The 21,591-nt window shown below is 38.2% G+C and overlaps 4 protein-coding genes across 4 annotated transcripts in view; 3 read left to right on the top strand and 1 right to left on the bottom strand.

The window, feature by feature from the left end:
- The first annotated feature begins 1,012 nt into the window (after nt 1-1,012).
- Nucleotides 1,013-2,998, top strand: LOC122060839 (receptor-like protein 6). Its single transcript, XM_042623931.1, has one exon. It carries the CDS (start codon nt 1,013-1,015, stop codon nt 2,996-2,998), a length of 1,986 nt encoding a protein of 661 aa, XP_042479865.1.
- Nucleotides 2,999-3,335: 337 nt separating this feature from the next.
- LOC122060421 (receptor like protein 27-like) lies at nt 3,336-4,532 on the top strand. The gene has a single exon (XM_042623507.1). It carries the CDS (start codon nt 3,365-3,367, stop codon nt 4,340-4,342), a length of 978 nt encoding a protein of 325 aa, XP_042479441.1. The 5' UTR covers nt 3,336-3,364; the 3' UTR covers nt 4,343-4,532.
- Nucleotides 4,533-14,974: 10,442 nt separating this feature from the next.
- On the top strand, nt 14,975-16,168 carry LOC122061134 (dirigent protein 19-like). Its single transcript, XM_042624333.1, has one exon. It carries the CDS (start codon nt 15,352-15,354, stop codon nt 15,922-15,924), a length of 573 nt encoding a protein of 190 aa, XP_042480267.1. The 5' UTR covers nt 14,975-15,351; the 3' UTR covers nt 15,925-16,168.
- Nucleotides 16,169-16,963: 795 nt separating this feature from the next.
- LOC122060838 (beta-glucosidase 13-like) overlaps nt 16,964-21,591 on the bottom strand; it is a 5,125-nt gene continuing 497 nt past the window's right edge. The window contains exons 2-12 of the mRNA XM_042623930.1: nt 21,224-21,301; nt 20,837-20,912; nt 20,020-20,097; nt 19,858-19,945; nt 19,509-19,761; nt 18,969-19,084; nt 18,283-18,539; nt 18,182-18,213; nt 17,998-18,100; nt 17,466-17,574; nt 16,964-17,138 (exon numbers count right to left, since the gene is read on the bottom strand). Coding sequence (XP_042479864.1) covers nt 16,964-17,138; nt 17,466-17,574; nt 17,998-18,100; nt 18,182-18,213; nt 18,283-18,539; nt 18,969-19,084; nt 19,509-19,761; nt 19,858-19,945; nt 20,020-20,097; nt 20,837-20,912; nt 21,224-21,301 — 1,365 coding nt within the window. The remainder of the gene's footprint in view (nt 17,139-17,465; nt 17,575-17,997; nt 18,101-18,181; nt 18,214-18,282; nt 18,540-18,968; nt 19,085-19,508; nt 19,762-19,857; nt 19,946-20,019; nt 20,098-20,836; nt 20,913-21,223; nt 21,302-21,591) is intronic.

The raw sequence follows: 21,591 nt of genomic DNA, 5'->3' as shown, positions 1-21,591 counted from the left end.
TGACTCCACATATAATAATAAACGTAAAATAATGTAAAGTTGAGTCAATTTTCAAATATTTCCATGAGTTGTTGGAATTGGCTAGTCAATTTTCAAATATTTCCATTAGTTTATGGAATTTGCTTTCAGTACTTTGTGGAATATGGTTTTTGGAGTTGTGTCTGACGGTCTAAGAGGCCATCATGGTTGGGCCTTTAAACAATGATTATGCATAATATTACGAGAGTGTATCATAACGTTTTCGTATATAATGGCAAAATTGCCACTTCACAATCTAGCTAGTGTAGACAAGTTTATACCACGTACCTAGTGCACGAGGTTTTTTCCAATCGTGGGGTTTGGGAAGGATCTTAATATTTGTAGTAGAAGTGTAAATTTGTCCTGATAGCTCGAACCCGGCCTTAACTTGCCCTAATTCCGAAAAATGAGTGTCTGGGTGGCTAAGATTTTTTACCCCGAGGATAGGTAAGGGTTGAAAAACACTGATCTTAGTTTAGGATTGGGCCAAGCTTGGGTTGAGGGCTAGGCCCATTATGGTTCTGATTTTAACCATGATTTATATAATATAATTTAAGATCATCCTATCATTTTATTCAGTGAAGCATTAATTTTTTTCAAGATTCTCCTTAGCCTTAGTCCTATATGACCTCACCATCGTTGGGCCGCTCCATTGAAAATGGAATAAGTAGCCAACACCGTTGGGTCTTTCCATGGAAAATAGATCTCATACGGTCTTTGTTTTGAAAAAACATAAAGAAGCGAAGTGCTCACAACGTCAATAAATAAGAAGAAGAATACCATTTCACGGAAATGCAATGTAGTGGTATGCTTTGTAATTATCTATCATGCCTTAATGGCACATAAGTAAAAGACCTGTGGGGTCCTTCTATCTTGTGTCTATAAATACTAAGCAACTATGAGGTCTCTCTCATCAACATTTTACAAACCAAAACCTTCTGACTCTTGATCGTCCCTCCTCCTCCTCCTGTTGTTCCTTTGAAGGCATAGAAATATGTTGTGGTGGTGTTTCTTCATCTTCTTACTATCTCTGTTTCAAACTTGTTTTCTTTCCTCTCCTTCTTCTTCTCCCCAATTATGTCACCCTGAAGAGAGGTATGCTTTGCTGCAACTAAAGCAAAAGCACTACCATGTCCATCCATATCCTAACTACGATCCTGATTATAGCTGGTTCTATCCATCTTCCAAATACCGCTCTCTCAAGTCTTGGAAGTCCAATACTGATTGTTGCTACTGGGAAGGCATAATCTGTGATGGCACCACTGGTCATGTAGTTGGTCTTGAACTCTCTGATTCATCACTCAACGGGTCTATCTATTCCAATAGCAGCCTCTTCCATCTTCGTCACCTTCAAATGCTCAACCTCTCGTGGAATGCTTTCGACTACTTCACTCCATCTGGGTTTGACAGACTCTCAAGGTTAAGGCATCTCAACCTCTCTGGTAACTCTTTTTCTGGACCAATTCCATCACAAATATCACAACTCACAGATTTGTTCTCACTTGATCTTTCTTTTAACAATTTTGTGGGCCAAATCCCATCTGAAATCTCAAGGCTAACTAAGTTGGTTTTCCTTGACCTCTCTAGTGAAAGGACTACTATCACTTCTGAAGGCTACTTTACAGAAATGTATGAATACCAACAGCTTGAAATCCCTAATTTTGGAGGATTTGTTCAGAACCTATCTAGCTTGAAAGAATTGCATCTTGATAGGGTGAACTTATCAGGTCCAAAAAATAGGGACTGGTGTCATCAATTGTCATCTGCACTCCCTAACCTTCATGTGTTATCTTTGAGTGATTGTGCACTTACAGGCCCTTTGGATGCATCGATCTCAAGCCTTCGTTTTCTCTCAGAGCTCTACCTTGGATCTAACCAAGGCCTCTTCTCCATTGTACCAAGTTCTTTGGTGAACCTCACTTCATTGACTGTCTTTAGTATCTGGGGTTGTGATTTCTATGGAGATTTTCCAAGCAATGTTTTCCTTCAACCTTGGGTGACACACATTGACTTATCTGATAATCTTCTCCTCTCAGTTCATTTGCCTGAATTCCTCCAAATCAATAATACCCTTCAATATCTTTGTGCTGATGGAACGGATCTCCAAGGGAAATTGCCAAGTTCAGTTGGGAATCTCAAGTCTTTAAAGATACTAAGATTCTCGGGATGCAACCTCTTTGGACTAATCCCACCTTCTCTTGCAAACCTTACCCATCTTACTGCGTTGGATCTTTCATTCAACAATTTAAGCGGTCAAATTCCATCCATTTTCAAAGAGAGCTTTTCTAATCTTGAGGTACTACGGTTGGGTAAAAATTTGCTTCAAGGGCACATCCATTCTTATTTGTTTTTTCTCCCATCATTGCGTATACTAGACTTGTTTCTGAATAGATTCAGTGGTGTCATAACTGAACCTATTCACAACATTTCTTCTTCCTTTTCTAGTCCACGTGTATTTGACTTTGACTTGGGAGGTAACTACTTGAAAGGAGAAGAACTGATGAGACCAATTTCCAAAATCAAAGGAACATTCAAGTCCCTTGAACTCTCATTCAATGACTTTTTCAATGCTAGCGGTGACTACTTTTTCAATGCTCAAATTCATGATTTGGGGATGAGGGTTTGCAATCTCAGTAAATTCCCAAACTTCCTCAGGAACCAAAAGGAATTGACTTCGCTAGACCTTTCTAGTAATAGAATTGATGGTGCAATACCCAAATGGATATGGAAATTGCAGAATTTGTCATCACTAGACCTTTCTAACAACTCGTTTACAGGTCTGGAATTGCCATTACCTACTAATCACTCCTTCAACATTATATCTCTTCATCTTGGCTCAAACATGATACATGATTCTCTTCCAATAGCTTCATGCTCTCCCCAAACATTCAATCAATCTAACAGTGATCAATTTGTGTCTCCAATCTTAGGGAATCTTACGTCCCTTTTCTCCAAAGCTGCTCTTTACTTTTCAATTTGAGATAATAATTTAACTGGAAATATCCCTTTCTCAATATGCAATTTAAGTGATCTTAATTTATTGGATTTGTCCAATAATCAACTGAGTGGCACCATCCCAACATGTCCTGGCAGTAGTGGCTTCAACTGGAACGAACTACATTTACAAAGCAACAAATTAGTAGGAAAAATCCCTTTCTTCATCTGCAATGCAAGTAATCTTGTAATTTTGGATTTGTCCAAAAACGAATTGAGTGGAAACATTCCAACATGTCTTCACAGTAGCAATTTGGAGGTACTAAATTTAGAAAGCAACAAATTACATGGACCCATTCCTCCTATTTTCAAAAATGGATGCAATCTACATACCCTCAAGCTCAATAAAAATATGCTTCAAGGAAAAGTTCCAAGATCACTGGAAAACTGCAAGGAACTGAAGCTGTTAGATGTTGGGTACAACCAGTTGAATGATACTTTCCCATATTGGTTGGGAAATCTCTCTGCGTTGCAGGTTCTAGTCATGAGATCTAACAGTTTTGGTGGTCCCATTGCTCAACTCCACCAAGCTGATTCTCCCTTCCCAAATCTACATGTCTTTGACCTCTCTTTCAATGCTTTTGTGGGGAACTTACCATTGCAATATATTCTTCATTGGAAGGCAATGATGACTATTGATAACAATTCAGATTCGATTTCTTACAGTGGCCACTACTATCAAGATACAATTTCTATTGTATACAAAGGACTATACCTGGAAATGACAAGAATTTTAACCACCCTCGTCGCCATAGATCTATCCAACAACAACTTCAGAGGAAAGCTTCCAGATGCTTTGGGAAATTTAAAAGCACTTAAGATACTCAACTTGTCAGGAAATAGCCTCATAGGTCAAATTCCTTTTTCGTTAGGAAATTTAAGTGAACTTGAATCACTAGATTTTTCAAGAAACAAACTTTCAGGAGAAATCCCAAGGCAATTGACAAGTTTGACATTTCTTTCAGTCTTGAATGTATCATACAATGACCTCGTGGGAGGTATACCACAAGGGAACCAATTTGACACATTTTTGAATGATTCCTACGAAGGAAATGCAGAACTATGTGGGTTGCCTTTGTCAAAGAAGTGTGGAATAACTGATAGAGCATTACCTCCAGCATCAATGTCCCAACAAAATGATGATTCAATACCTCTACTTGATTGGAAATTTGCAGTAGCTGGATATTGCTCTGGTTTAATAATTGGACTGGTTGTCGGACAACAATTGTTTTGGAGAAACAACCAATACTTGGGATGTATTTTGAGAATCAGAGGATCCAAGCAGATCAGAAAAGGAAGAAAGAGGAAACACCACAATAGAGGGAAATGAATCAATGTTAAGCTTTGCCTAGATATCATTTTGTAACCTGATGGCTCTGGAATAATGGTGGTTTTAACCTCCTTTTCTTTTTCTAAGGGTTCTGCTGATGGCCATGCCGAAGGTAGTCCCTTAGTTAAAGTTGTGGGTTCCTTCCTCTATTGATGGCTTTGCCGAAAGTGGAGGTTTAGTTCCCTTTTGTAATAGTTTTTTGTTTGTCTAGTAATCATGTACACCATTGCTTTATTTCTAATATATTACTTTGCTGATCTTAGCAAAAATAAAATAAAAATCAATGTTAAGCATTAGAATAAATGAGATTGAGTATTATATCAAAACAAAGTGTTTCCATTTTTCTATTACATTTTAAACAATGTTGGAAAATCGGGTTTTGATCAGAAAACATGCCCAAGTCGAGTTAAAAAATGAGATGGCTAGTCAAGATACAAGATTCATGAAAACTCGCCCTATGTAAAAAGAAAACAAGACTCATGTCAAGTCAACCAAATCTACATTAATTCGATTTTTTGATGGAGCCTTGGAAAACCCATTCATTTTGGTAATATATATATATATATATATATATCAAAAGACACTAAAACGATAAAATAAAAGGAGAATTGCATATATCCTTTTTTGGTAAAGAATTGCCTATATCTACTAGATAGCGAAAAAGATGTACAAAATTGGTAAATATAAATTTTAATTTACTATCACAAAAGTTGTAAAGATTTATGAAATTCCCATGACTAAAAAGAAAACTAAAATACCCTAGAACCAAATCCTGTCAAGTGTTCCAGTGAGGACGCGGTTGCTAGGTGCACACCCAAGTGCTGCTAATCGATGCACATTGACGCACTAGAATACTAGAGAAGATCTAGATCAAATACCCCAAAATATGGAAGGGAGATATTCACCCAAAAAACAATCAATATGTCAAGATCCTCTTGAGTGCGCTCTGTGCACATCGGACAACCAAGGGTGATTGCCAAAGTGTTTCCGCCGTTCAATGTGCACTGACGCACTGTACGCACTCAATATAGGAGATATTCACCCAACAAAAATCGAGATGATAGTTTTTTTGGTTAAGGACTAAGGAGAGACAGAGAGAGAGAGAGAGAGATAGAGAGCAACGCACAAGCGCAACTCAACAAAGGTAGGACTCTTAAGTAATTATAAAGAAAAGTCGATTGAGTGTAATCCTGTATTCCCATCTCAGATGTTCACTCAAAAATTCCTTATTTCCCTTCCTTTCTAGTCCTAGTAGGAAATGTCTTAGGGCGACTCTGGAGGACTCCATCCTTCACGTCTCCTCACCTTGTGGGGAATCCCCTCTTTTCGGGCCTCTCCCTCCTTTAAGTAGTTAGAGTCCCATTATACCTCTACCACCTGAAGGGGACTCAAGTCAACCCTAATACCTGGAGTTGTGGCTGTACACAGCCTTCTGAGTAATCCTCGTAAAAAACTCCCACATGCCCATATCTTAAGGGGCGGCTAATTTTATCCTATCACCTTCCCTAACCATAACCAATAATTCTCAAGTCTCTCATGGTTGGATCTAACTGGAATGTTCAACCCTTTCTTTCTTTTTTGGATTAAAAACGGTTGGACCCTAACCTACGTTCTTCTCATTGGCGAGTTAGAATCTCCTACCAAAATCTACAAGCCTGCAACTCCCTGAAGGTAAATATCTCTCTCTCTCTCCAAACTAGAATGAAGAAAGAGGGATAATCAATCATCTGCTTTCTTCTAGAAAATAAATCTTTTCTCTTTTTCCCCCTTTTTGGGAGAAAGGTTAGGAATGCTAGAATGGTTAGGAATGCTAGCGAGATGTAACGGAATTAAGAATGCTAGCAAATATGGATCGTATGATTAGAGTAATTGAATCGTTGCCCTTTATTCCTCACTTGCTCCCCATTCATGAGCCTACACAAGCACACCACGCAATCCACAAAATCAAATCGACCACTTCTACCGCCACCAACACCGGCACTGACAGTTTCTCCCTCCCCATGCTCAGAGTAAGAGAAGACTCTGTTTACATTGAACTGCTCGGCCAATACAATTAGCCTAGCTAAGCCGGAGCCCACATGATCGAAATGGCCATCGCTGGTGACTACATCCACTGTATTCAATCTCGAGAAACCCACTGTCTGGAGAAACCCAAGAAGCAAGCCAAATAAATAGTAGTGATTCTCCTGGAACCCGATATCAAATCCGAAACCAAATCCAATTGAGTCATTGAGCTCTGTGTTGTCTCTTTTGCTACTGTTGCTACCTCCTTTGAACATGGAGAAATCCATCTGGAAAGACGAAACGATATTGTTGGGAGAAGAAACTTGAGCCCCATCATCGGCTTCCTCCGTTGACGGCAACCGATTCACGTCGAACCCTCTTACCAGCGGCACCCCCAAATGGCCTGAAGAACTAGCTTCAGAATTACCTGCAACAGAGCGAAACCCATCAAAACCCATTTCCTGAAATCTCCATTAAAGAAAGGCCACATCCTGAAATCTCCATTAAAGAAAGCCCAAATCAATTATTTTTTTTTTTTCCTTTTATTAAAGGATCAATGAATTTTTTTTTTTTTTCTCTCTCTCTTTCTCTGACTAAATCGGTAGCAACATACTATTTTCAATTGGCCATGAAAACACCGCCAACTCAGTAGACAAAGGTGGTTACGAGGAATAGGACCAGAAGGAAGAAGATCAAGCTGAACAGGTGAAGTATCTGCAAAAGCCCTCCTCTCATTTCTTCCTCCATCTCTATTTCTTTCTCTTTCATCACCCTTTGTTTAGTGGTCCAAATCTTGTTGCTCTCTCGTGAGAGGAGACGACCAGGCCAGAGAAATGGAAGGGAGGCGGAGTCGGAGTCGAAGACATAGAGAAGGAAAGGTAGAAGAAGAAGAGGAAAAAAAACAGTGGAGCGATGATATTGATAGTGGTTTTGTAGGACAACAATTATAAACGGTTGAGATCTTTTATTTTTCATCTGATGGTCACTAAACCGTTAGTATACCTAATTCCATTACATCTCGCTAGCATTCCTTTTTTTTTTTTTTTTTTTTTTTTTTTTTTTTTTTTTTTTTTTTTTTTTTTCTTGTGAGAGTTTTAAGTTTTAAACTCCACAATTGAGTGGGGAAAAGAAAAACTGGTTTTGAAATGATGGTTTTTAAACATGTTGCAAACGGATTCTCTTGCCGACCCCTTTTTTTACCGTTCATTTGGGGATCAAGTCACGACTTCGCATTTTAGCGCAGTTTTAAACGGCAGAATTGTGCGGTCGTTTTAAACGCGTTTAATGTTTTCTTTTTCTGGGTTTGTGAATTCTTCGATTCTCTCAATTGAGAATTTTTTGGCAGTAATGTTGGATCGTTCCTCTAAGCTTCTGAAGATGACACCAAAGAGAAAGAGACCTCATCTATCCACAAGAACATTTACTACGTATCCTTCCCAAGCTGAATCTTTGAGCTTAATATCTATCATCACTGGATGAACACATGGCTCATTGTTTATCTTTAGCAGAGCAGCTCAATAGGAGAGGTCTGGTTGTAGGAAACAGAATTCATCTCTTTGTATGGATTCTCACACACGTTCTTGCTCGGAATCTCCATGTAGCTGACATCGTTAAGTTGGGATTAGGTTTTAGGTGTTATTGTTGTTGTTATTTTTGTTGTCCAACCTCTAGATAGTTAGGTTCAAACCAGTATAAAACGAGAGGAAGAACAAAAATTCCATAACAGTGAAATAGAACCGTGAATCCGACTATTTTTTCACCTTGATTTCTTAATGCATCAGGTCTTTTCTTTTCTTGCTTTAGATAGTGATTTTGAAGGGAAGAAATGAATCTGCTACTTGGTTTTTGCGGGAAATACCAAAAACAGGGAGGCGTCTCAGTCACTCTAAACACAATTACTGGGTTTGTATCGAACTGTATCCACCCGTCGCGGATCATCTCAGCTTAGATGGGTCACTAGAAATGCCTGTACTGGGAAAAAGAAGGCAAGAATGCCTTCGTCCTTAGGGTGCAGAAATATTGGTCTCTCAATTTTAGTAAAGATAGTGGATGATTTACTAGAATAACAGAAACAATCATAAAAAAGTTTCAGTGACTGGGCACCACTAAGGAGTTAACTATTACAAAACTAGAATCCGTTGATCAAGAAGTTCACAAGAAATACATGACTCAAAAGAATAGAACCTGCAAAATTACATACAGTATCTTTAGAATTCATGCTCAGTAAAACAGTTTGAACAGAGGAAAGGAACTAGTCAAGGTAAGTGTGACATCCAAGAATATGGCAAGTGCCAAACCCGCCTGAGAGATCAGTGAGGTTCCTCCACCAAGAATACGACAAGTACCAGGGTGTTTGGGTAATCAATGAAAGTGTGCAGAATAAGAATGAAGAAGTGCAAAGCACATACACCAAGCAAGAAACAACAGAGATATGGATGGATAAACAGATTAAACCTTCAAAATGAGGATAAGATTACCACACTAAATGATAAGTTATTAAACAATCAAATTCACCTGTGTACCCAATCACTAACATGGTTGCGCCAAAGAAATTCAACCTTCGAAAACTGTGAGCTACATTATGCATTTCCTTTGCAATGTTGGGTGAAGAAAATTCAACAACTGACTACTTGTTAAGTTTGTCTCGAATTCTTGACCCGTTTTGAATATTGAGCCGATCCGACATATTTTGGTGGCGACCCGAATAGGAATTTTTTCTGAGATCTGTGATGGAAGCAGAGGGGTTGGGCCGATAGGCCCAAGACCGGAGCCCATCACTGATCTCGTATGGGGGTGCAGGAGCGTAGCCCCCGCGGTATGGTTCGACCAGATCGACCGTGACCCGATGGGTCAACCCACGATTTTGGAGTATATATAATGTACTTTTGCTTGTTGAGAAAGTCATTGTATTCCAGGGTTTTCACGCAGCTAGGGTTTCAGGGTGAGTTTTTCTTCACCGCTGCTAGGGTGTTATTTCTCTTCTGCATAGTGAATTATCTTCTTCTTCGCCCGAGGAAGTAGCACATCACCCTGGTGTATAAACCTCGTTAAATCTCTGTGTTGTACGAATCTATTGTCTCTTTATTATTCGTGTTTCTTGGTGTTTAATCTTACACTACTGATCTACAATCTTGGTGCCCATGTCTCAATACACTCTTTAAGCATATATTTGTATCCTCTGCAACAACAGTATCAATAGATTAAAGGGAACTTCTCATATGATCATAGAATTAAGATGAGAATTTCCGTTGAGAAAACTTATCAGTATGCCAAGACTTGGGCTATCCATATGCTTGAAAAAACAACATTTACAAATCCAGGTCCTGCAAAAAAGCAAGATTCTACTATCTCACATTTAGGAAGATTTATCATGAGGGCCTACAAAATAGAAGAATACCAATAATTAGTTAATATAATCACTCCAAGGGCTAACAACAAAATGTAGTTCCACAATAATATTGCTATTTTTTTAAATAATTAAAGAAATTTTACAGAGCTCATAACCTAAAATCCAACCTTCTAAATCGGCAATGCATAACGAGATTAATAAATTTGATCTACAAGTAGCGGACGGTACTAAGAAGAAGAAGTGGAGATGGAGAAGAAAGAATGAAACAGAGTTCATAGGAAATAGCAGAAGAGTGAAGACTCAGTACTTTTGGGGAGAGATTGTGAAGTGTGAAAGCAAGAGAATCGATTGAATGAGAGCAATGGAGGAGACGTCACAGATATTAGATGGACAATTAATTCTCCGTTCATTCCCTGCTCCCATCCCTTCACTGCTTGAGGCTTTTAGGAAATGAATAACTACTGTTGGACAAAGTATCTAAGAGCTCCCCTGCGCCAATGACATAGGGGCCGTGAAATGAATTCCCCTGTGTGTGTCAGGCGCAGGGGAACTCTAAACACCTGACAATGTTTTCTGTCCCGGAGTGTACGGGCTGGAGCCAGGAGCCAGATATAGAAGCAGGAAAAATAATGCCCCGCTCTCATAAAAAATGGAAATGTTTACTTTGTTGATGCTTTTGTGTGTATTTTCATTGACCCACGTTGGTGTAACCAATACACTTTCGATCTAGGGATGTCAATTGGTCGGGCTAGCAGGCCTATGTCCTCAGACCATGATCTACTTATTTAAGGAATGAATCGGTCTTGAACAGTGCTGTGTCGGGTTTAGTCGGGTTCTAAGCTTTAATCATTCTTCTCTTAATCGAATTAATTTTGCTATAATCGAGTCTTAAACAGGGTAATGTACCAATAAAGCCTTAACGGTCTTTATTTTTCTTAGATTTAAGATACTTTAATTTATTTTGTTAAATCATCAACAATTTTGAAAAGATATTACACTTAATTATAGTCATTTGTTGATAAAAATATCAATATATACCCTATTCTATCCCCCAAAAAATCAAAATGCCCTAAACATGCCAGTCTTAATCGGGCTTGTAAACGGGCCGGGCTGGGCCGGGCTGATCAGGAGGCACATCGGGCTTACCCCTTGCCCTGTGTACTACCTATTTATGAATGCATCTGGATTAAATCCCGACACGTTTAATATTCAGGGCGAGCTGGTCAGGAGACACATCGGGCTTACCCCTTGCCTCGTGTACTACTTATTTATAAACGCGTCGAGCTTAAAACCGATACGTTTAATAATCAGGCCGGTCCAGGTCGGACCATAAACATGTCAGGCTTGGTTTGGCCTATCGGTGCGGGTCTGAAATTGACACCCTTCGAAGAACTCTACATTTTTTTCTTTTTAATTGATAAATATGAAGTAAATATTGATAGGGAAAGGGAAGGGTGTGTAGAACATGTGCCCAAGACACAAGAAGGGTGAAATGACAGGCCCCCAAACCCCCTCTCAAATGAAAGTCACACCGCCTGGAGAGTAGATCAAGTCCTCTTACGAGAACCATTCTCATACGGACTGATCCGCATAGATGGAATCCACTCAACAATTAATTGTGTGATGGATTTCAGCTGTGTAGATCAGCTCGTACTTCTCGTATGAGAACTTGATCCACACTTCTAATTGGATGCCTCAGTACTGATGTAAGACTCCTCATTGTAGCCAAAGTGGCGAACAAGATTTATATCCAAAAGCTCTTTAAATTTAGGGGTAAAAGGAAGTTTTCAAACCAATTTGAAGAGAGAGGGATCTACACGCTGCATGTTAGGGGTGCAAGTTTCGCCTGTTGAAGCCGACCATGGTTTGAGCCCAGGCAGGGTCTGGGCTGTTTTTTTAGCCCATAGGACAGGCTTGGGCTAAGATTCAAAGGCCCAAGCCCAGCCCAGGCAATGCATGGGCTGAGGCCTTGATTTGAGTCCGGACCAACCAAGACCGATCTTGTATATCTAAATAATAACATGTAAATTAAAAATACACTAAATACAATACATAATTAAGTATAGCAGTATATAACCATATGCTAAATATAGACCTACGAGTTTATATTGAGTTTCTTTCACTTACTTGTACATTTATATTTGGGATAATGTTAGGTGATGAATTGGTTTGAAATACTTAGGGCGTACCAAGTGCACGAGGCTCTTGCATGCCTTACCCCGAGAATGTCTATTTGCTCTTAATGGTATCATGTGGGTTAGATGTTATCACATAATCTTATGTAAAGTAAGAGTAAAAATCTAGATTGTAAAAAATTCGACAAACTTGAGAAGCCACTATTGAGTGTAATATCTATGTTCTCTACCAATCATAATAATAATAAGTAAATTATCTATCTATACCATTATTAATCAATGTGTTTTCTCAGTTAGATTTCTCAGAGGGGTCATTTTGTGGCAGTATTAGACAAATAGGCTATTAAATTTTGAAACTGTTATTAGGATTGAGTTTTTGTTCAACCACGATGAAGAGGAGCCCCTTGAGCGCAACTTTCAAATGAGTGAGAGGCTATCGTGCACTTGTTGGGCGTGTGTTTGACCATTCGTAACTATGGGAGGATGTTTTAGGACCCTAGGATGCGGCTGAACCGTTCTTGTGCAGTGGAGGAAAATTTCTTCCATATTTTAAGCCAAGTTTTCTGGATTTAAAAGTGTCACTCGCTAAATAATTCCTCCTAAAGAATCCACTTTAGGCGTGGTAGACCAGATCCACGCCTACCAGAAGTTGAAAGATGAAATAGGTGACTTGAATACCTAGTATCAAAAATAATTTAAACTTGCCATAATACAAATAAATCAACAAGAACGTCAAATCGAATGGAATGAAATATATATTCCCTAACACCTTGTGGTTAATGAAGAACAACCATTGTACCAGCTTTGACATAAAATTGAGATTATAATGTTTCCTTCCTTAATAGAGAGGGGCCTGCTCCCTAAAGGGCTTTGCTAGCCGTAGTAACATTCTAGCCTATATCGTAGAGGTTGCTCTCCCTCTTCTTCATCACCCCCAACCACCCCCCACCCCCCACCCCCCACCCTGGCAGGCCTCTACTTATAGTTAGGATGCCACCCGTGGCCACCCTCTTGGGCTGCCATCCTTAGTAACCTATGGGCTGTCGATAGGAAATGATTAAAAAAAAAAAAGGTCCTCCTCATACCCTCGAAATCGTGTCAGACAAGCATGCTACGACTTATGCTAGAAGGCAGTGGGCTAGGTATAATGGCAAATTGGCACTAACCAATATAGAACTTCCCCCAGTGCATGCTTTTTCATTAGACAAATTTATTTCCCATAAATACCACTTTAATGGGAATCATTAACAGAGGATAGTGTTAAGTAGAGTATCTTATGGGGTAGATTTCTACTCTACTATCTAGAACGAGGTTGATGACAGATCCATGGTACCTTACCACACCCCCTCCAAAAAAAAAAAAAAAAAAAAAAAAGATAATTAAAATAGATAAATAAATAAATATCCAGGGAACTACATTTTTTCCTTCACTTTTTAGCTTTGAATACCTTTAAGATAACCACGATATATATTTCCTAAACCAAGTAAAATAAATTAACAAATTATTCTTGATTAAGATAATTTTTTCCTCTTCCCCTCTACAATAGAGTTAGCCTATTTGACATTATAGAAACTATGGCACCGTTTGATACGTTTCTGCTATTTCTATGTCTAGAAACAACAGAAACGACTTTTCATGTTTCTGGAAACAAAAACGGATTTTTTGGTATTTGATAAACTTGTTTCTCGAAATGTTTTTTTGCAAACATAATGTCATTAAAAAATCCAATAGTATCATCGGATGCCCAAAAGTGAGAGAGGGTTCGGTTGCCTCTTTTTAGGTTTAAAAAGTTGAGAGATTTATCGGGCACAATAGCATTTTTTTCTCTCAAATTCATTACAAGTCGACTTGTTTCATTAAAGTCATTTCTAGAATTGTAAATAAACATAAATTTTGATTTATATTTCTAAAAATGGGTGAAATGAAACAACTTTATCAAACACCTTTTATGCTTTCTACTTTTTTGAGAACAAGAAATTGCAAAAACGGTAGAAACCGAACGTTGTCAAACGATGCCTATATGTTGTCATAAGATTTTCTACTAAAGAGACCAACTCCTTAAAATATTTGGTACCATTGGAATTTTCCATTTTCACTAAAGATTCAATCTAGGCAAGGAAATTGTTAAGCTATGTTCAATGATCTACCGCCTCTTTCTCCCCATTATGTCTATTTATTATTATTATTATTACATTATTTTTTTTTGGGGGTTTTCTATAAGGTTTGATCAAGATTGGGCTAATCTCCTATCGCAAGATGGTGTAGCTTCCTTTTAGTGCATGTTTGGCTAAGCTCCTTGGTGTAGTTTCTAGAAAAGCCAACTTTTGCAGGAGAAATAGGTGAGTGCAAGGAGGTGTGTATGATGGAATATTTACTATCATCAGTGCACGAATCCTAAACACTCGGGAATATTGGGCTTCTTTTGACTTTGGCTGCTTAAGATTTTTCAACAAACGATTTCATCCCACTGGATTTCGCTTTTTCCTCAAAAAAGTTGAACTTGAATACTAGGATCAAAAGCCAAGAACCTTTTAGTAAAATGTTTATGTGGGAAAACCATTTTAATATTGAGGTCTCATGTGACTTTTATAGTTTTTCTTCTCATTCCCATAGCTTCTCGGATGATGACTGCTGACCTTTGCCTTCATTTCATTCCTTGATTGTTATGAGGTTGAGGTAGAGTCCGGGTTAGAATAAGTTAAATAGCATGGAATGGGAAATGATATTGCCTATGACGACCATCGTCACATTAAAATATGATAGATATTTATGGCTTGATATTTGATTGAATTTGAAATTTATTATATGACTAATCAATAAGATGTACAATTAATCTAACAATCATCTAAAGTCAATTTTGTTAAGAAAAAATTATATTCACCAATTATATATGGTTGGGTATTTTTCATTTTCTATAGTATTCTTCATCTCTTTAGAGAGAGAGTATCAGGCACTACGGTGCTGAAGTAACCCATATCATACTCTAAGAAAAGTTCAACCTTCAATAAAAGGGTACATGCACCCAAAACCGTCACAGATGTGTTGATAGAGAATACCTAAGGGTTCAAGACAATTTTTTCTAAGAAACACGACAAAATATCAAGGTAACTTAAGAAGAGGTGCCCCCTCACAAAGGGAGTCATAGTGTTCAGATCTGAGCGATTATTTACCAAAAATACAGGTCTCGTCAAAGTGAGAGAGAGAGAGAGAGAGAGAGAGAGAGAGATGTCGAGAACCTTCCTCCCTTTGATACCTTTGAAAGGTAGGGAGGAGGTAGGTGAAAACCACCAAGTCATAGTGGTGGAAAAGGTGGAGATTCTTTTGTCTTGTTAAAGCATTCAGCACAATCACTCAATCCTTTCTTTCTTTTTATGATCACTTTCTAGTTTCCACATTCCAGACCTGCCTCTGCCCTCGAAGTTCAATAAGTAGAGCTCCCATTCCTGATCCCTATATCACCACACAAATTCAGTCATTTTACAGTTTCCTCCCCACTCAATCCTGATTTCTTCAAGGCCCCAATGGCAGGATCTTCCTTCCTCCTTCTCTCCATCACCCTCACCTTCACCATTCTTCTCTCCCAAACCCCCCCAGTCGTCTCCAGCTTTGTTGAAACCCTGAATCGGAGGTCACTAGGACTTAAGAAAGAGAAACTAAGCCACTTCCGCTTCTACTGGCACGATATCCTCAGTGGCCACAACCCCACCGCCGTAAGAATCGCCAGAGCTCCGTTGAACTCATCGGCGACGGGGTTTGGTCTCATGTACATGATCGATGATCCATTGACGGAAGGGCCAGAGATGAGATCGAAGCTCCTCGGGAGAGCTCAAGGGTTCTATGCTTCTGCTTCGCAGCAAGAGGTTGGATTGTTGATGGCGATGAACTTTGCTTTCATGGAAGGGAAGTACAATGGGAGCACTATCACTATACTGGGGAGGAATGCAGTTTTATCGGCGGTGAGGGAGATGCCGGTGATCGGAGGTAGTGGGCTTTTCCGGTTTGCTAGAGGGTATGCTCAGGTCAAGACTCATAACTTTAACTTTACCACTGGTGATGCCGTTGTTGAGTACAATGTTTATGTCATGCATTATTGATGTTCCCTTCCTTTACTTACTTTCATGGCTAATAATACCCGACCATCATCAACTCCCACCAACCAAATGAATGAATGACAGAGAGAGAGAGAGAGAGAGAGAGAGAGAGAGAGAGAGATTTTGTTTTTCTTCCTTTTTCCTTTATTGTCTTTATCTGATTTGAAGGATATTGCGGTTCAGAATTACTTGTCTTGTAGTAAATGGGATTTCTTAATCCATCTTGACCTGCCATCTTTTTCGTTTTTGTATTCGGTAATTCTGTAAATTTTTGTACTTCTTAGTAACAATTTTTTTTTTTTTTTTTAATACATATATATTTAACAAAGCACAAAGAAAACAAGAACATCTAAGGAGGGTGAGGGTGAGGGTGAGGGTGAGGGTGAGGGCGAGGGTCAGGGTGAGGGTCGAGGTAAAAATTGGGGCATGTGTCTATATGCTCTCAACCGTCCAATGTTCACCACACCTCATCGCTCGTTGCAGAGGATGTGGACCCTTGAAAGTGAGGGTGGGGGCAAGCATTGCCCCAAAATGAATGGTCCCTAGTGAGGGAGAATTACAATAAGGAAAGAGACAAAAATGCTCCAACCTAGGGACTCAGATCCTCTCCAATGCTCTAGTTTGCCTAATGTATATCGAATGACTGATGATATTCAAACATGCACCACTAACCGTTAGACACTCGGTGCACTTGAGAGGATTTGATTTTTCAACCCTGACAATGTTAATGCACTATAAGTATTATAAGGTATTGAATCGACATTGGATTGGTATTGGTGAGATTTTGTAGATAGATTTCCCCTATTTACTTGTTAAGTTTCCACAAGGATTGCGATTTCCAAGTTGTAGACTAGAACAGAACAGTGAAAAATCCAAGAGCATACAAGAGTGAAGAGTAATTCAATTTCTTGACCAATTAATCAAAATTGAAATCAAAATCATATTGAAAAACGCCTAAGGGCGGAATGCACAAAATCAAAAAGCTCAATGAGTCATCCATCCGAGCCCAATTTACTGGGCTCCATAGATTTAGAACTCTTATCTATGGTGTATTTTGGAGGAAATTCTTGAACCAAATGGCTGAATGCTTCGGGTATCTCTTCTGCTTATCTTTGTAATCTATGAAGTTAATGCCGAACCGAACTGTATATCCAGAATTCCACTCAAAGTTATCAAACAATGACCATGCAAAGAATCCTGTCACATTTACACCATCACTGCAAGAAAATATTTTTACATTAGATATTATTCCCAAATATTTTACTTGCAACAATCACCTTGAACAGTATTTTAAATCTATAAAAGCCCCGGTTGAGCCATGCCAAAGTTAACCCAGCCCAAGAATTTGAAAATCCAGTCCAGACCTATGTTGGGCCTGAGATAAAAAGTGTTTCCCAAATTAGGTGGATATGTTGTTCATGCCATCTTTATTCAAGGTTTCACTTAGGGCTGAACAAAAATTTCATGCTCACTTGGACCCAGGGCAAGGCCTGGTTTGTAGTCCTAATTTGTGAGGAGGAGGTTTATAGTGAAGAAATACTCACTTGATTGCTTTGTAGACAAACTGAAGATGCCTGTTGTAGTAATCTATTCTCCATTTATCAGCTAGAGCTTCTTCCAATGTGAGTGTGCTGTTATTGAACTCCGATATTCCTGTAACAAAATAAAAAATAAAACCACATCCAGTCTATGCTTTGTGATATACATAAAACCAGCTCACCAATATGTGTTCAAGACTAACTCGTGATTGGTTCAAGGGCATTCAGACCATTGAGAACTCATTCCCCACGACCTAACAAACTCAAGACTCTCCATGAAGTCAATTGGCAACCTTCATGGACTCAAGTCTAAGTGGACTTAGGTCTCTCTGCACTTATCCTAATAACACAAGTTCTACCCAAGGTACAAATGTGACATCTTCATACTTTAAGCTTACTCTTTCATTCCTGAACTCATACTGTTGTTGGGAATTTTGATTTAAGCATCGAAGAGTCCCCGTTGGAATCATCACCGAACTCATATGGCAATGCTTTGTATATAAAATGAAATTTTGATATTTGAGACGAAATAACTCACCATTCTCAGTAATGTAAATCTCTGGATTGTTGTATTCTTTCTTAGTATACTTCAACAACTCCCATATTCCTCGCGGATATACACGAAGCCAAGATGAACCAGTCTATAATAATATTCACACAATCTCATTAATTACAACATATTAATGTATGAAAGAAACATTATATTACGTAAGTATACTCACAGTTGGACCAATGGGGATCCCATCTCTCTCCTCTGTTATTACAAAAAAAATCGATTAATTATAAATTCTGTTAATATGATTCAACTTAAGATGTCATTAACTTATAATATAAACAATGTGAGGATCATATTTGAACTTACGTAGGAGCTTAGCGCAAGAATCAATAGTATAAGCTGGATTAACATCTTTGCAATGGTCATTGTTAGCCACATAATAAGCTGTATAGTAATTAAGTCCGAGGAAGTCAAATGATCCTTTAATCATTTTCATTTGATTCATGGAGAATTTTGGCAAGCCATTTTTCACTCTGGAACTCATGCTCTTGGGATAGTAACCATAAGTTAAAGGGCTCAAAAACCTAATTAAAAAAAGAAGAGAATAATTATTAGTAGGGGTGTCAAAATCTAACTCAATTTGACGAAAATGATAACCCAATAATAAATCTATACCATCACAAAACTCATAAGAATCTAAATCAAACAGATTAAAAAAAGAAATGAAATCAAACCGGTGTAAACTTATTGGTTCATATTTTGGTTTCACTCATTCTCATATTCAAATCGATAAAACTGAGCAAAACCGCTTCAAACCAACCCATTGACACCCTAATTTTAAGTATTATAGGAGCAGTGTATAAAATTAATTAGGGGCCATCGGATTTAACATCTGGACCGGTTGGATCGATCCAAAATTTGATCCAATTTGGACCCAAGAAAATAAAAAAAAAAGGGAGATGACACAACTAGGTAAGATATATTTGGTCATGTATTTTCAGAATTATACTTACCATCCATACGTGAAATCAAGTGCTCTCTGAGCTGCAGCAACATCAGAATGGTTGTTGCTGTAAGGTATTAACCAGTGTGAGTTTAATGTTATTCCTATCTTTCCCTTTTGAGATGCCTGCAACACAAACCCACCCAATGCTTTAAACTCAAAATTCCTGTGATCTACACCTTCAAGAGTACAATTCAGCAATCAGTAGGGTGTCAACCGCAGGCCCGATTTGGCCCAATTAATAAACGTGTCATGCTTACGAGGACCAATTACTTAAATAGAATAGTCATTGTGTAAGGTCCTAAGTAGAGAAGCCTGATTAAGCCCGACCAGATCAATTGACACCCCAAGGAATTAGTATTAGTGTATTTTTATTATTATTATTTTTTTGGGGGGGGGGGTGTGGGGGTGCGGGATGTATTAGATTATGATCCCAAAGTACAGAAGCCTGATTAGGCCCGTACAAAACCAGCTTGACCTGACCTGACCTGACCTGACCTGACCTGACCCGACCGATTGACATCTCTAGGAATCAATATTAGTGTATAACCTGATACTTGTCCTTGAATATTTTCACTGCGGCTGCATGAGAAAGAAGTAGGTGGTGCCCTACCATGTAAGGCTCAGTCTCAGAATTTCCGGAAGAACAATTTCCCAACCATTTGGAACATCGGCCTGGTGCGTAGGTTCCTTGGCTGTAACCTAGAGCAGCAAAGCTCAATGGCTCATTTAAAGTTATCCAATGCTTCACCCGATCGCCAAATTCTCTGAAACAAACCTCAGCAAAGCCTTGGAAATCACCACTGTGCATAAAAATAGCAACATTCAATTCATTTCAGTCAGTACTACAACATCGTCGGACAGTAGGGAATGAGAAGACGTAAATTATTGATGCTTACATGATAGTTGGACTCAAAAAACCACCATAGTTGTCTTCCAACGCTTGGGGGACATCCCAATGAAATAAAGTCACAAAGGGTTGGATACCTGCAAATGATAACATAGAATGTGTTTATGTGGATGTCAAATCCTATAACAAGAGAGAGAGAGAGAGTAATTACCCTTGGATAGAAGCTCGTTGATGAGGTTGTTATAATATTGAATGCCTTCCCTGTTTACCCTCCCACTTAGCTTTCCATCTAATAGAGAATGGAGACATAAGAAAAAGAAATAGAAAGATTTCATGATGTAATTATATGAAAAATAAAAAAGAACTCCATCCGAAAGGGTTACTTACCCCAAAGTTCTCATGTGTCTATCTCTTTCCTTGTTAAAAAAATAAAAAATAAAAATAAAAATAAAAATAAAAAAATCTTTACGTCTTGGCTTGTCTTAAGGAGGAGAGATAGACATTGGAACTGCTGGCATATGTTATGTCCCAAATAGAAAACTACTTCTCAAAAGAAAAATAAATAAATAAATAAATAAATATTGATAATTAAAATTTATGGCTTTATTTCAACCGATTCACTTAGACTTAGATAGATCAAAAAAGAATTTAAAGGGTTAAATAATATATTTTAAAAATTTGAAATTATAGTTACCATATTTGTAAGTTAGTTACACACTATAATTAGAATTTTTTTTTAATTACTTTCCTTTATTTCATTTACTCATAACCACACAGATAAGACATGAGCCTTTCATTAGCTACCCACAAGTTTTACCCGTTTAGTTGTGCTATCTAGTGTTGTCCTAAGCAGAAAGAAATTTGGTCCAAGTTCCTCTATGAATTCTGTAACCCGTGAAGGGCACAAAAAGAATATTAATTGGTAAATTAACTTAATGGGTAAGAAAGTTATATTATTATTATTATTATTATAGCCACGACACAATTGAAGCATTTAATTTAAATAGGAAAATGGAACATGATCTTACCAGGTAAAAGCCTTGACCATGAAATGGAAAATCTATAAGCATCCATACCCATGTCCTTCATTATACTCACATCTTCCTGTAAATATAATAACCCGCCTACTCATTGATCTTAATAAAGGAAGTATAAACAAATAGGTTTGAGCAACACCACCTGATCTATCATATATAGGAATATATATTGAAAGAGAAAAGATTGGGTACACCGGAGTAAGCTAGAACCTACTGTGTTAATCTTTTTCTTACCTCTTTTGAAATGACTCTCTATGACCCTATCCCTACTATATGATACCCCATCAAACACCCCTATTGGTGCTACCTGCTAGTTTACTGCACATAGAGAGTGTGACTTTCTCTCTTCCATATTGAAAATAATATTTTAGACCATACCTTATACCGGTGATAAGAATCAATCGCTACATCTCCGTTACTATGGTCCTCGATTTTATCTGCCACAATACTGTGAGACTTCTCATTATAAAAAAAAAAAAATTGGCAAAATATACTTTTAAGAAATAATATTAGTAAGTCACAAAGGGTTGGGAAGATCCAGCTCTTCTCCAACACGTTCAAGCTTCAATGTGCATGAGACGACTGAAAGGATCCGGGCACAGACTCCCAAATCCTTCAAACCATTCAATGCACGTTGAGGCGTGGGAGAGCATCTGATACTTTTTTTTTTTACGTGTGAAAGGAATAACATATGAGAGAGAGAGAGAGAGAGAGAGAGAGAGAGAGAGAGAGAGAGAGAGAGAGAG

The sequence above is a fragment of the Macadamia integrifolia genome, chromosome 14 (assembly GCF_013358625.1).
Source record: "Macadamia integrifolia cultivar HAES 741 chromosome 14, SCU_Mint_v3, whole genome shotgun sequence".
Taxonomy (NCBI): Eukaryota; Viridiplantae; Streptophyta; class Magnoliopsida; order Proteales; family Proteaceae; genus Macadamia; species Macadamia integrifolia.
Note: the sequence above shows the minus strand (reverse complement) of the source record. Positions and strands in the feature narration are given on the sequence as shown.